Source organism: Pinus tabuliformis, chromosome 8 (genome assembly GCF_031772625.1).
Source record: "Pinus tabuliformis cultivar Carrire ecotype Pingquan chromosome 8, CPIR1, whole genome shotgun sequence".
Lineage (NCBI taxonomy): Eukaryota > Viridiplantae > Streptophyta > Pinopsida > Pinales > Pinaceae > Pinus > Pinus tabuliformis.
In genome coordinates, this window is record NC_142294.1 from 1422546616 (window position 1) to 1422562128 (window position 15513).

General features: G+C 34.1%; 1 protein-coding gene across 3 annotated transcripts; it reads right to left on the bottom strand.

Annotated features, from left to right (window-relative positions):
• Nucleotides 1–207: 207 nt before the first annotated feature.
• On the bottom strand, nucleotides 208–1880 carry LOC149240934 (protein AGENET DOMAIN (AGD)-CONTAINING P1-like). Of its 3 annotated transcripts, none has more exons than XM_089367404.1 (3): nucleotides 1117–1880; nucleotides 628–951; nucleotides 208–477 (listed from the first exon to the last, which is right to left on the bottom strand). In XM_089367404.1, exons 1-2 carry the CDS (start codon nucleotides 1534–1536, stop codon nucleotides 655–657), a joined length of 717 nt encoding a protein of 238 aa, XP_089223530.1. In that variant the 5' UTR covers nucleotides 1537–1880; the 3' UTR covers nucleotides 208–477; nucleotides 628–654. The 3 variants fall into 3 exon arrangements, with proteins under 3 accessions (XP_089223530.1, XP_089223528.1, XP_089223529.1); XM_089367403.1 differs by having other exon boundaries at nucleotides 209–483; XM_089367402.1 differs by having other exon boundaries at nucleotides 208–951.
• Nucleotides 1881–15513: the final 13633 nt, after the last annotated feature.

Sequence of the window (15513 nt, forward strand, 5' to 3'; positions counted from 1 at the left end):
ATAAAAATAAAATACTTTTAATACTCCAAATTAAATTATTCTTATTCTAGACCACATCCAAACTCCATGAAAATTCTAATCATAACCCACCCACAAATAAATGGATAAGATTTCACAAATGAACCGATTAAGATTTAGATTTCATCTGTGTAATACAAAATTCTATGAAAATCTAAACGAGTATAAAAAATATCACTTCACCAAGAATTGCAAAAATTTATGTGGTGTTTTCCTGCAAATGAGAAAACAATAGCTTTCAACCAGTACAAAATCTATTAACTCTTGAAATACCGTAGAAAATCAGAAAACAGTAGCTTTCAACCACTACAAAATCTATTAACTTTTGAAATCCTGTAGAAAATAAAAGGGCAGCGTGATCTGATAACCAAATTGAATTTGGAGTCTGTCTGGTCCAAAATACTGACTCAAGTTCCATTTATCTCCTGCTCCACTCCTGATAAACCATACTCAAGTAGCCTGAGGCTGTGGTTTAAGGTTAGTGGGCAGCTTTAGTCTTTACAGGTCATGTGATTCAATCCCAAATAAAACTATGTACATTTGAAACCTGCTCTAGGCTAAATTTCTTCTTCCGATAACCCTGATTAAAAATAAGTAAAACAACCATACCTGCTATAGGTTCGGTGCCGCTCTAATTTACAGATCATATACCATATTAGGTTCAGTCCCCTCTCTCTTGACTGCCTCAGGTGCCCTCCGTCCATGATTCTTTCGAGAGTCATGAATTTCCCAGTGTTCTTGTGCACTAGTTTTGACAGTTATCTTTAACCTTTTTATTTTAGCAGAAGCTGTTCCGCAAAGAGAAGCTGATTTGCACTTAACTGCCTGCCTCTTTTTCTTTCCGATGTCTGGTTCGCCTGATTTCAGATGAGTTTTCCTCGAGTTGTCCAGATCATAAGACAGGACTACTTGCTCTATGATTGGGGTTTTCTCCTGCACAGAGTTGAATATACATTACTCAGACTCAATCAAAGTACAGCAGAAACCTACTGTAACAGAATATTCAAATTGCTTTTAAATCAACACCAGATTGCAGAACCTTCCATGAATTATTAAACCCAGAAAAGCCCAGTTAAATGAGTATCAGACAAAAAGAACCTGAGGCGCCAAGACCCAGTTTCCTCGGAGCCAATCTTGAGCTGGGCGTAACTCTGAATGGGGATATGCCTTGAGAGTGCAAGTGTCAGGGAAATAGACCACCCAAAGATCCTCTTCCGCTCCCGTCGGCAGTTTGACAATGACGCCACGCCACCAGCAGTCAGTGTCATAAGCTTCAACTGCATCCCCAACTGAGCAATGGAGAGGCAGCTGAATGTGGGGTGGAATGGGTCTGACTTCACTGTGCAGCCACACCTCCTCCACCAATGGCTTTCCCTCATCTGTCACAAACTTATCATATCGGATCTTGCAACGCCGGCCATCTGTGGTGACAGTGAGGATAACTCCCTCAAACCAAGCCCCACCATAACCCTCCTCACTGCTGCACACCTCAACCCTCATTCCTCTCCTCAACTCCATATTTCTAACTCCTGCAACACTGCCAGATTCTTGGATAGGAAATCACCAAAAACAACTTTCAAACCTATGGATTCATTCTCTGGACATCAATTCCCTCAAATCCGGAGAGTTTGAGCACACAATAAAATACAAACCACAATTGCACGTTTTATATACCTTTTCAATTGTTTTTGCAACGCCGAGAGGTCTGATCAAAGAAAAAGCAGAAGCGGCTTTAAATATCCATTTTCTCTTATAATGAGAGGCCCAAAAATATCCTGCCAACTATAATGGTGAGTTCTGATAAAAAGAAAAGCAGGAAAGCTCATTACCACAATGATATCCAAGTTGTCTAAAAATAACAGACCAGAATAAAAGAGAATTTTTTGCATCAATGCTTTACTTCTGGAAGTGGGTTACAGCCACTGTTAAAATTTAGAAAATATTTAAGAAAATAATTTTAATAAGATTTAAGAAATTAATCATTAATTTCTTAATTTCATAAATATTTAAAATAAAATTTTAATAATTCTTATATCCAATTATTTATTTAAAATTTTCACTTTTACCACCAATAACCCTCTTGTAAACATATACCAAATTACTGATATTTTTCCATCAATTTCCAACCCATATTACCGATTACATTTTTAAAATAATAATCCTCGCAAAAGGTTTGCGCACCGAAAGATTCGCCCCCATAATTTCCACAATTTTCTCCATTGCCTTTTACTCCGTGCGAATGTGCCGTCAAGTCGCTTTCTGTTTCTCCATTCCCTTGACTTCGTGCGGATGTGCAGTGAAGTGGCCCCCTCAAGGTGTTATATTGGAAACTCCTATTTCATAGACCATAGAAAAGTAGTTTTCATCTTCTCTTTCCAGGTTGCTAGCGCGTTGTCATTCAGAGCGCGTTGTCATTCAGAGGGCGAAAGCTAAATGGCTGGCATGTCAGGGAGCATTTACTTTTCTATGGTCTATGAAATAGGAGTTTCCTGTTATATTTGTGTTATATTATATTTTAGTTGAGGTTGTTTATTTTGTCAAGAATGTTTTGGAAATTATGGTTATATTTTGAAAAAAAGTTTTGTAAATTTAAAGTATAGTCATTAAATTTTAAGATTTTAAGTGTCTTAAAAGTTTTTGATGGTGTTGAATCCATTTCCATTATCAAAAATATAATCCAAACACTGTTTAATTTTTTTTACGGGGATTCTGGCCACTTTTGACCATCGTGGCAATTTCTCCACCTCAGTGGACGACTCCTATTATTATTTTTCCATCATCCAACTAATAGATAAAATTATATTTTTCTAGGCTTTATTTTTTCGGAGTGAAGTCTCTTTTCAAAGTATTATATTATTTTGCCATTGTTCATCTTATAGAAAAAATAATGATGAAGCAAATTTAAAAAAACAAAAACAAACAAACAAACAAATAAACTTTTTTATTATATTTTTGGTTATTAATTTTAATTAAAATTAAACATAATTTTTTAAAACCTTGAGTTTAAGTTTTTTAATTTGTAAAATTTAAGTGTTTTGAAGGTTTTCAAGGTGTTGAATTCATTTATATATTGAAAAAAATATTTTAAATAGCAAAAAAATGCCATTCTTACGTGAAATTGTATTTGTGAAAAAGTCTATTTCTTTTTAAGTTAGACTTAGGCCTATTATTTTATTAAAATTAATACTAAATTGATATTTTTTTCTTTTTTCTCTTCTTTAATTATTTAAATTTTCTTCATTCCCTTGACTCTTCCAAATGTCATAAATTCCTTCGGTTATATATTTTTATTAAAATTGATATTAAATTAATATTTTTTCCCTTTTTATTAAAATTGATATTAAATTAATTTTTTTTCCTTGATAAATTGGAGGAATGGAGCTCTGGCGAAAATATCGGCTACAACCTGATGAAGGCTAGCGTTTGGTCACATACTCTCTGGCGGTCTGAACCTTCCGCCCCGGTCAAGATTTTGCCTGCATACTCTGTCGTTGTTTCCATCAACACCACACTCACTCGAGATGGCTCTCATGTTCCGTTACTCTTACTTGGCTATGCAGCGAACCACCGGAGAACGACATTTCGGGGACTCCTGGTAGCTAGTACATCGTTTTCATATGGTTAAGGCCATGGAGCTTGACCAGGTAGACTATACCGAGGATCCATTTGCCTTTGTCTCCATCTGGACGACATCTCCTCCACCGATAACGGAAGGGTCATTTCCTCACATCCCTGGCCTTCATGATGTTTACTCCTAGATAGTCCCTTGGCCTTGGCCATCTATTTCGGGACCCTCCTATCTGACTACATCCTTGCCAGAGGACCCTCCCTCTTGGCTGGTTTCTGCTACCCCTCCACCTTCACTGGCAACCCTACAGTTTATGGCTAGCTGCATTAGCCCCAACCCCTCCACTTACCCCCCGGGTTACTCGCTTTACCCTTAGGTCTACATCACTACTCATTTACCCTCTTCTACTCCTCAAGGAGGCCCCCCTATTTTATCCGACCAACCACCTCTCCCACACTATTCGGCACCTCCCACCTCTAGATGTTTTGAGGGCACTCCATTGGATATTAAAGAGAATCCCTCTGAGCACCACCCGGGCGAACAGAATCCCCCTCTGGGAACTCCTCAGCACGACGACAGCACAAAGAGCCATAAGCAAGGGAAGAAGGCTAAGTGTGTAAAGGCAAAATATCAGAACATCGCTCTTCGTCTCAGCGAAGACATTCAGATGGGTGAAGCACTGGATACCACTGATAAAGTTTTAGTTGGACAGGTGTGAGGACGAAATTACTCCATGACCAGGCTCAAGCAGTGGACAACCAAAATATGGGGGCACATCTTGACAGAACTCCCATTTGTACAAACCCTAGTCAGGGGATGGTTTGCACTTCGCTTTGCAAGGGTTGAACACACCACATGGATTTTATCCAAATTTTGGCATATTGAGCACACCCCTGTGCTGCTCAAAAGATGGAGCCCTCTTTTCGACCCTGAGAGGGAGCAGATGGGCGCATGACCACTGTGGTTTAAACTACCTGAATTTCCCCTTCACTTCTAGTTTGAGGATATATTTTGTTGTATTGGGAATGCCCTGGGAACCTTCCTGGAGCATGATAGCTCATACCTATCTTCGGGCAATATGTCCCTAGTGAGGATTCTGGTTCACCTCGACACAAGGGAGGGCCTGGAAGAATATATTACTCTACATTGGAGACACTACACGCATATGCTAATTCTTGATTATGAGGGGGTTCCATTTCGATGCAGGAGGTGTCACAAGATTAGGCATTTATTCAAGGAATGCCCTATGAACAAGTCAGCTAAAGCCTCGAATCACCAGTCGGAGGAACCTGTCATTGACATAGAGGCACCTGATCAATGAGCGATCATCAGCTCTGCTCAGAAAAAGGCGGTCAAAGAGACTCTGAAGAAGCGCAAAAATGCTCCCATTCAGCCACCCTCTCCTCCTATGACTAGGGTCGGAATGGCTACTGCAGCTGCGCTCTCTTTGGGGAACGTAACCATATTTCCGATCAGCTTTCCAAGGAAGCTGTGAACCAGCCTAGAGGTACATGGATGATACAGGAACAGAGGGACGGTGAACACTATCAATATTATCACTGACCATAAATGGACTTCAAAGCATAAAGGCCTGGAGGGGCATGTTTTTACATGGATATTTTTTTGCATAGTTATAAGTACATATATATCATTATTACACTTGTTGTATATAAAGGCAGAACAAAATCAATACTCCATGTGTGGAGCATTATAGAACTTTGATATTTTTTGAAAAATTGTACTCCCTGTGTGGAGCCATTTTGAGCTTTGATATTTTTTTGGATGGCCGAGTCGCCTCACTTTACAACATATTCTACACAACATCTATAATATGTAATTTTCTTACTATCAGTGAAAATTATGATTTTTCCGTAAGGGTTAAAAAAAAATCCTTCTCTTTTTGATGAATCTAAGGTGGTTTAGTTATTAATAATTTTAATTATTAATTTTAAAATTTTATTTTATTTCTATTTTTATTTTTATGTAATTTGAGTGGGTCAAAATGTTTTAATTAATAATTATATCTATTAATTATTTTTATTATTTTTATGTAATTTCACAGAGCCAAAATGTTTACATAACATCACATCACATTTAACATAATATAATATAACAAAACCTTACAGCATCTACTCCATATTAGGCTAGAGGCTCAATTATTTTTATTAAAATATATATTAAATCAACATTTGTTTCCCCTTTTTTTAATTAATTATTTAACTAAAGTTTAAGTTGAAGATAACATTTTTTTTGGTAAATTAAGTAGATTCTATTGCTAACAAGGAAAAATATCCAACAATATAGTTAAAATTATTTATGTTGTGGCCTACCACTAGGGAAACCAAACCAGTTGCGGAAACATAGACTAAGAGTCCAAAAAATACATAGATTGTGAGTCCAAAAAATTACATACATATTGTAATAGATAAGAGTATGACTACAATCATCATAACATAAACTATAAGAAAGAAACAACTGAGTAACTAGTTTATTGTTACCTAATAAAAATATATAAGCCCTAAAAGAGACTTCATCAAAAAATCATACTAAAGTGGACACCTCAATGTGTGTTGCAAGGTACCCAAGGAGGCTAGTCCATACTAAAGTGGACACCTCAATGTGTGTTGCAGGGTACCCGAGGAGGCTAGTCCTTTTCTCTTGGGGATGAGGGCCTCAATATGGTTAATCCATCTAGCCATATCTTGGTGCTCTAAAGATAGGTGCCTTATTTCTACTTGAATAATACTAAGTTGGAGGGGGAGAATGCTTTCTTATTTCTCTTTGTCTGCAAAGGCCTTTCCAACCGGGGTCTTCATGTGCCAATAGAGCTCTATTATGCACATATCCTAGTTTTAACAACTACGGGTGTGGCATAGGTTAGATAACCAATCAACAATTTGATATAGAATGTCCTCATCAAAAAAGAAGTTTCTTTCATTCATGGTTTTAGCTAATGCATGGTCCATCATGTACCTAATAAGTTTAAAAATGGTCTCTTGATATCATTTGGCAACGTTCTAGAAATGGGTATGTTCTCTTGAGCTTCCAACTCCTTTGTCAGTAGAACCTCAATGATACCACATATATTATCTTGGCATATTGGACTTGAAGTGAATGAACTTGACAGAGTAGAGACAATGTCGAGAATAATGAATCGCATATACACATTATTGTTAAATGAAAAAACCAATAAAATGGTTTTTTTTTTTTTTTTATCACATTTTTTTCATAAAACTTTAACCTAAAATTTCATAAAAACTAAATCATTAATTTATTCTATTCTTTTTAAAATATTTAAGCAAATCATTAATTTATTCTATTCTTTTTAAAATATTTAAGCAAAATTTAAATGAGAAACAATATATTATTAAATAAATAAATCAATAAAATAATTTGTTGTTTTCACTAATTGGTTCCAACATGATTCTTTCCCGTGAAATTTGGACAAAACTTTATAGAGTAAATCGATAATTCTCACACAAAGTTTGTGTACCAAAATCTTTGCTCGTAGTCGTTATCTATTATACTTTTCTATTTTTGTTTTATATATGTATATATATTTTATTATAAAAATTATTTAAATTATTTTTATAAATAAAAATTAAAAATAAATCTTTATGTTTTTAATTAAAATTTATATAAAAGTCATTTTTATTTTAGAATAATTTAATAAAGTTGTAATTTTTTCTAAAATAATGGAAATTCTCATATGATTTTAGTAAAAATTCGGCAATAATTTTAAGAAATTTGGGTTATAGTTGTCAAGCTTCAGGAGTGCCTATGGGTTTTTGATGGTGTTGAATCCATTTCCACCATAAAAAAATGATTGAAACACTCATATGATCAAATTTTTCGAAATAGTGGAAATTTTCGTATGATTTTGGTAAAAATTCGGCAAAAAATTTTGAGAAATTTGGGTTATAGCTGTTAAGCTTTAGGATTTTGGGTGCCCTAGGGGTTTTGATGGTGCTGAATCCATTTCCACCATCAAAAAAATGATTGAAACACTCATATGATCAAATTTTTTGAAAAAACAAAAGTCGGATTTCCACCATCAAAAAAATGATTGAAACACTCATATGATCAAGTTTTTCGGAAAAACAAAGGTCGGCTTTTGGCAAAAAATGACTTTGAGGGCGAAATTGTGGCCAAAAAAATGATTGAAACACTCATATGATCAAATTTTTCAAAAAAACAAAGATCGGTTTCTGGCGAAATTGTGGTCTCGGTAGACAACGCCTTTTATTTTCATATCATGTATTTCATTCTTAATATTCATAATTTATAATAATAATTTCAATTATATGTAATTATTTGTTTGAGTGGCCACTACATCCACAGGTAATATTTCGGGTAGATACACCTGAAGGGATCTACCCGTCGACTTATCTGGTTGGGTTTAACCCCAAGGGTGTCGAAGAGATTTGACCCGTGACCTCCCAATTGGCAAGGTACTTAGCAATGGGAACTTGACTAATTAAGCTATCCCTTGGCTTGTTTTCATATGATCATATTAACATATATTTTATAATGAAATTTTGTTTGATGTAAAAATGGATTGCACACCCTTGTGGATTAAATATACACAAGAATAATTGGTGGTTGGCACAATATATAAAATGATTAACAATGCTTGAGGCTACAAATGAGAAAGGAGCCTTAGCTATTTGTGTGAAGAGCCCTCACAATCATGATTGAGGTCTGCCTCTACATTCAATTAAATAATAAGACAAATATTAGAAATGTAAAGATACAAGGAAGAATTTTACTATAAAAATAATATGTATTAAAAACTTAAAACAACATGAAGCGTCTTCGCCAGTGTACAAAAGAAAAACAAAAAAATAGAAAGAAAAAGGAGGAGAAGTGAGCTTAGGGAAGTTGAAGGGTTGGGAATGTTTAACCTTCTAGCATTCCTGAACTAAGTCATCTTCCTATACATTATTTCCCTACATGGGAAGAGTGGTTCATTGGATAAGAATGAAGAAGAATGTTGCTCAAACTATAAGGATAAACCCAAAATCTTGTAATCTTGCCATTGCTACATAACAAAAAAACTTAGTAAAAAGTCAATTAAATGTTAGTTAAATTCCCATTTGGGTTTCTAGATACACTTTCAGTTCTTCTATACGAATCTAATGGTTTTCTATATTGATTGCTCTATCTATGAGTTTAAATGGAACTACTCTGTATTTTAATAGTTTCCCATGTTGATTAAGTTAATAATAATTCTTTACTAACTATCATTTTCAGATTTTCATCCATAGATACATTTCCCATGAGTAAAATAACTAACCCAACAACTCTTTATTCTTCCTTATTCATCCATATATGAGATGGGAGATAATTGGACTTCATTCCAAGGTTGTTATAAAATTGTAAGAAATTTCTAATTAGATTTCTTTATGACTATTGGTGAATTATTCTCTCCTGCAAGTTGCAGTAAAGGAAAATTTTAAGAACCACCCTAAATTTATATGTATAATAAATGGGCTAATCCTCATGATTCATAGGAAAAATGGGAGGTGATTTTATCAATAATATAATATGTATATATAATTTTTTTGGCGAATCTCTCACCAGATTATATTATCTTGTACAGTGATGGAAAATATTTCACTGAATTATAAGATCTTGTAAAATCTTGGCAAATCTTTTACTGAATAATAAAACATTGTGAAGTCTTGGCGAATGTTTTGTTAAAGTATGAAACCATATATGATAATAAGAAAACATATTCATTAAACTGTAATATACTAACATACATGTTTGGAAAAAAGAAACATAATTTTCTCTTCCTACAAACAATGTTCCAAGTTTCAGTGGTCGTGTTTGTCAAGGTTCTTACAATACACTCTTTCATATCCTTCTATTAGTTTTGATAATATTCCACAACAAAGTTCTTGTAGGTGTTGATATTGGCAATGAGTTCTGTCAAGGTAGGAGAGATTAATCTTTTCTCTACAACTTTTGTCAAGCTACCACTTTTTTCAAGTTATCAAATTTCTTTCTTATTCCATAGACTCCAACTGCGAGATTAAAAAAAAAAACACATCAAGTTTGTTTACCCCAACACGCCAACAAGTAGCAAGCCCCAACTATATTATATAAGGAAGTATTAGGTATCCCAAACGCTTGAAGGGAATCTAATTGAAAGAAGTGACTATTTTGAGAATCCTTCCAATCAATATATGAATATATAAATGTAGATTTATTATTATTTTAATTGGAAATCTTCAATTAAATAACAAAATTTAATTACGTCTCTCCCAATCTAAATTGCTTATTAGCATAATTCACTACCCTCATAGGTCTCGCATTTTTTAACAGTGTTGTAACATGCAGATTAATTTCCTTTTTGGTGAACAATCTCCACCTTTTAGGAAACTATGGTGCAATGACTCCAACCCGTACATATCATTAGGACAAACTAAGAATAGCACAGAAGATGAAAGGTTATACAAACCAGCTTATTTTTCAAACAACTAATCCAACATCAGTACCTAAACTTTTTCATGAAGATATCATATTGAGAATGTTTGAAAAATGGTGAGAAATCCTCTGCGAGGGTGATGCGGAAAGAGCGATAAGGTTTCATTGTTTTGAATTTTTTTGTTAAATCAGAAAAAGTTAAAAACCAATATTAATGGAGATATTGGTATTTTTTACTAAATTTTGTGAAGTGACTAAATGTAGCTTTAACCATTCACCTTAAGATGTTTTTACAATATAATTTCCCAAGTCTACTTAATATCTTCATTATCATAAAAACCAACCTATATCCATCTTAACTCCACATCTACCACTCTTAGGGGGATGAAATCTTTTTATCCCTCTGAGCACTTGGTAGACCCAAAATTAAGATGGATCTAAGATGATAGAATTTCCCCTTTAAATATTCTATGCTCACATGAATACCATGGTATTACCATGGTTCAATACCATGGGTTATCATAAACTTGGAGCTTAAAAATTACTATTAGTAATTTATAAAAATTAATAAAATTAATAATTAATTTTTATTTTATTTTTTATTTTAACCAAGTTAAAATGTTTAACATACATTAAATTACAACATCCATTTTTACTCTTGATCCACCAAGCCTCGAGAGGGATCAAATATTTTTTCACTCTATGCTAGTTTGCATATCACGATATTTGATCCCTCTCGGGGCTTAGTAGATCCAAAGTAAAGATGATCTATGTTGGTTTAAATCCCCCATTTAAATAGGCTACATTCCACATGAATACCATGGGTCAATACCATGTGCCATTTTTATTTTTATTAATATTAATATTAGGGTTAATAATGTTTTTTTGCATGGTATTAATAATAATCTAGCCATGGTATTTGGACCATAGTATTTTGCCCATAGGTTTCACCTAAATATAACACATTTTTTGAATGTTCGTAAATATAAGGTGATTTATGGAGTAAATATAAAAAAGTGTTTTATTTGTTTACCATACGTCTAGTTTATTTATATTTTTATTTATTTACCATACCTTTTGAGTAAGTATAAAAAGAGGTTTTATTTATTTACCATACCTCCACTTTATTTATATTTTTATTTGTTTACACCCTTGCATGTATATAAGGTGACTTATGGAGTAAATATAAAAAATGTTTTATTTATTTACCATACCTCTCATTTATTTATATTTTTATCAATTTGCCATACCTCTTTTATAAATATGGTATTTGGCCCATAGGATTCACTTAAATGAAACCTATTTTTGAAAACTAGGGTGAATGGAAGGTTGTAACTCCTAATTTCAAGGGCTAAATTTACCTTTTTTACCCTCTCCCTTAAAATAAAGTGGGCTATTTGCGGCCATTTGTAAAAATGTACTATGATACAAAATATTCGCCCACTGAAAATTTAAAACCCTTTAATTTCACCAAAGGGCGAACATTCGCCTCTAAAATTTTCCATGGTTGCAGTTTCATTCACTAAGTTGGAATTTTTTCCTTGATTAGTGTTCTCTCAGTCTCCACAGGCTATACTCACTCTCAAGATTGTAAAGTACTTATCAAATGGTATCTTCTTAATCTCTATAGGCCATATACTCTATAAAGGCTATAATTTATTTGCAAATTGGTGTAATAGAGTCTCCCCATAGGTTGTATGCCAATCCCATAGGCTATACATTGCAAATTTTCTATTGGCTAGAAATTTTCTCTATCCCACAACTTATACGCCTTCCTATGTGCCTTGTCTCTTTCTCCTACAAGATGACAAACCCTCCCATAGGCCAAATATTCCCTTTCACATAGTTGTACAATTGTGTATTGGCTCAGAATTTTAGTTTGTGTGAGAATTCATCCTTTTATTAGCCGAGTGAATCTTTAGCAAATTTTGAAGCAATTTGCTTCACAATAGTCACAAAGCAAGACATATGACAAAAGAGTTCATTCTTAATGCTTTGGCTTTAAAATAAAAAATGTTTTTTAAAATGGGGTATGAGTATATTATATTTACAAAGAAAGCAAATATATGCCAAGTATATTACTCAAATGGCAAGCTTACTCAAATGGCAAGCGAAACATAGTGTGGTTGAGAGAGTGTTGTATGTGTACAATTGTATCATTGATTGTGCTTTCAAATTGTCCTAATGGAATTATCAAGAATTGAAATTAAATATTTTGATATTGATTTGCCAATAATAGAGTGATGTTTTTCTCATATTGACATTTAAGTTGGGTAAACAAAGCTATAAGGACACAATTGAATTTTCTTTGTAGTTAGTTATTGGCCTTGGCACCTTATGAAAATACACATAGCTTGAAACCAATCCAAATAGAGAACAAATAGCATGTACTTAGGCTTGTTGAGGCATAAATGCCTTAAGAGTTTAAGCTCCACAGACATAGGTGTTGACAAAATATATAGGCTATAAGCCAACCTTTTATAAATCATATTGTATTAGAGTTCAATATTTAGTACGCTTGGTAAGTCTTATATGGTAAGTACTTACAGTGTGTACAGAAGAAGACAATATTTATTCTTAGGGCTAAAGAGAAGCAGAGCACTAACAATGTCAAGGGGACATCGTGGAGAACATGAGAAAGAATATCCTAGGTTACAATTGGATTATCCAAAGGATCATTTCCATGTTGAAATCAATGGAAATTGTTGTAGCCAAATCCTGCGAGGTGAAAATTGGATTATCCAAAGGATCATTTCCATGTTGAAATAAATGAAAATTGTTGTAGCCAAATCCTGCGAGGCGAAAATGATAAAGGCTCCTTAAAAAAAGCCATGAAATACTGAAAGGGAGATATTGATTCTTAAATTGAAGTGAAAGGGAGACATTTGTTCTTAAATATTTTCAATTTTCTGCTCTCGAGAGTTTATGCCAAAAAAATTCTTTGATCAAAAATATTGGGTTCTCATTTTATGCCAAAAAATTATTTTATCAAAAATATTGGGTTATTGGGTTCTCTTTTATTAAAGTAGTGGGTTGGAAGACCCAATCTCCAAGTTCCAATTCCATGGGGAATACATTATCGAAGTTCACCAAAACCAACGCCCATACAATGCACCAAGGGGGAAGCCCATAATAGCCTAGACTAATGCACAACCTGTCGACGGAGGTCAACAACAATGATGTTTATATAATGCCAAAAAGTTTTTTGGTTTAGAAATGAGGGATATTGGTTGTTTAAAAACACAAAGGCGGAACTTTCCATCAAATATATTATTGATATTGGGAAGTGTTGCCTATGTTTCACAAGTTTCATGGATCTTCAATGCAACCTGTGACAACCTCTTGTTTGGGTCTCCTTCTGATTCGTTACGTTATGAAAAAGTAAACCATGTGCAGTGCCACAGTGTTCAAACATTGGCAAGAATCCTGGTTGGGATTAAGGGATGGTGTTATTAGCGTTCGTGGTGTTAGAAGGCTTGAGACACCAACATATATATGATATAGCTAGATGTAAAACCAATGCATATATTTCTTGCAGCTGCCCAAACAAATTGACAACCCAAAGTGTTCATCCTCAAATCCAAGTGTTTCCTGTGAAGTTAAAGTGCACAAGAAATGAAATTAAGGGAGTTCCTGGAAAGCCGGATTGTGAAACCAATAATCAACACATCGACGACCAATATTGATTCTAGGAGGTCCCCAACATTTTCCAAAAACCACCATTGGGTACCCCTAAGAAGCGGTATCAGGTTTTGTGGAACTGCAATTTGTTTGCCAACAGATACATAAAAAAAAGAATGGGACCTGCTTCAGCACACCATCCACCTCATCCCCAATGTTGGCATATAACATCAACCTAGGTCCCATATGCCATTCAACGACCATGAAATTCAATGCAATCCAGTTAATCCTTTTGCAGGTTCCAAAAAAATCGACAATCTAGAGTGTCAAAGATCCAAATCATGAGGTTTTCGACGGGCCAAACCAATCTAAGTTTAATGAGATAGCGCAAAATGGTTTCATTTAAATCGGGCATCATCAAATCAATGACCATGCTTCATTGCGCTACCCCTCACCGTTTTTTCAAAAACCACCACAAGGACCTGGCACAAAGTGGTTTATGGTTTTCAAAAATCATAGTTGATTTGTCAATGTAAGATGGGGTCCACATGAACTATCAACTACCACAAAAAATAATGCATGTCCACTTCAACTCCAACTTGGATGCGACAAATAGCCAAGGACCTACATCCACCATTTACATTTGAATCGTATTAATGTGTTGCGGCTTTAATCAAAATTCTAATGTATTAAAAAACGTTGTAAAGTCATGTAAATGGTTGAGTACAATATTAATATTATATAATATGTATACATATACATTTATAATATTGTAAGTCCTAATATATAATGATTGAGTTACAAGATCATGTGGTTACTACCTTTCAATTTCTCATCTTTTTCATGCTCAGTTAGCTCTGCTAACCAGTGTCCAAGTCAGCTAACAATCAATACACCCCAACTCCTACTGCGTCATGTCAGTACCAAATATTTAGAAAGTTAGAGTTTGATAGTGACATGTAACTTTTCTTGAATGTAATCCTTCTTTAAAAATGGACAGAAGAACCTATATGAGGGGGTTCAAAGTCTATATACCAGGAGACTTTGTGATGGAGAAATCTCTAAGAAACTGAAAAATAAAAACCATTTTCATTCTAACTCTTGGGTAAATTGCAAAACAATGTTCCTTCTTATGTTTGACATTATGTTTTCTTCTGCTAGTATGAATATATTGTACTAGTAGAATTTTTAAGCTTTAATTATCAAATTACCTTAAATTGGTACTCATTTTTTGGTTTAAAAAGTCTTAATGGGCACCCCACCATGCTGGAAACTCCTTCATTTTATTGTCTTCTTCACCATTCTTTTAGTAGAGTTTAAGTTCAGATTCTTGTCTACCTAATTTGTAAAGCTTTGTCCCTCTTCATCTTTCTTCTAGCCACTCACTAATTACATTTCCAAAATCCTTATGATTTTTGGCCAAGCTAGTTTTGAATGTTAGGTTTTTGAACTAGATTATTGATTACAGCACTCATGGTCCCACTCTAGCCATTTATCTTAAAGTTTTTTATCAATATTTTGGATTCTTTTGGCGTTAGTTCCTTTACAGCCAGGAACTATCTCTAGGGTTACAACATCTAATTGGCGTCGTTGTTGGGGATGGAGTTAAGTATCTTCACTCGGTTGAAATATTTTTGTTTGGTTTTTGAAGGTGACAAAAATGAGTGATAAGCTATAATATCTTCACCTATTAGCTTCATTTTGGGTACTTTTAGTTTTTTGGGTTTTAAAGATGGCGCTCCTTGCATTTTTGGCTAATAAATTTGCACCACTATATTTTACTGACATTGCTAGTTATCCTCATTTTGTAACTTCTTTTCATGAATGGAATATATATCTTCCAAGATTCAGATGCCATGTAGATTAAAGTCTAG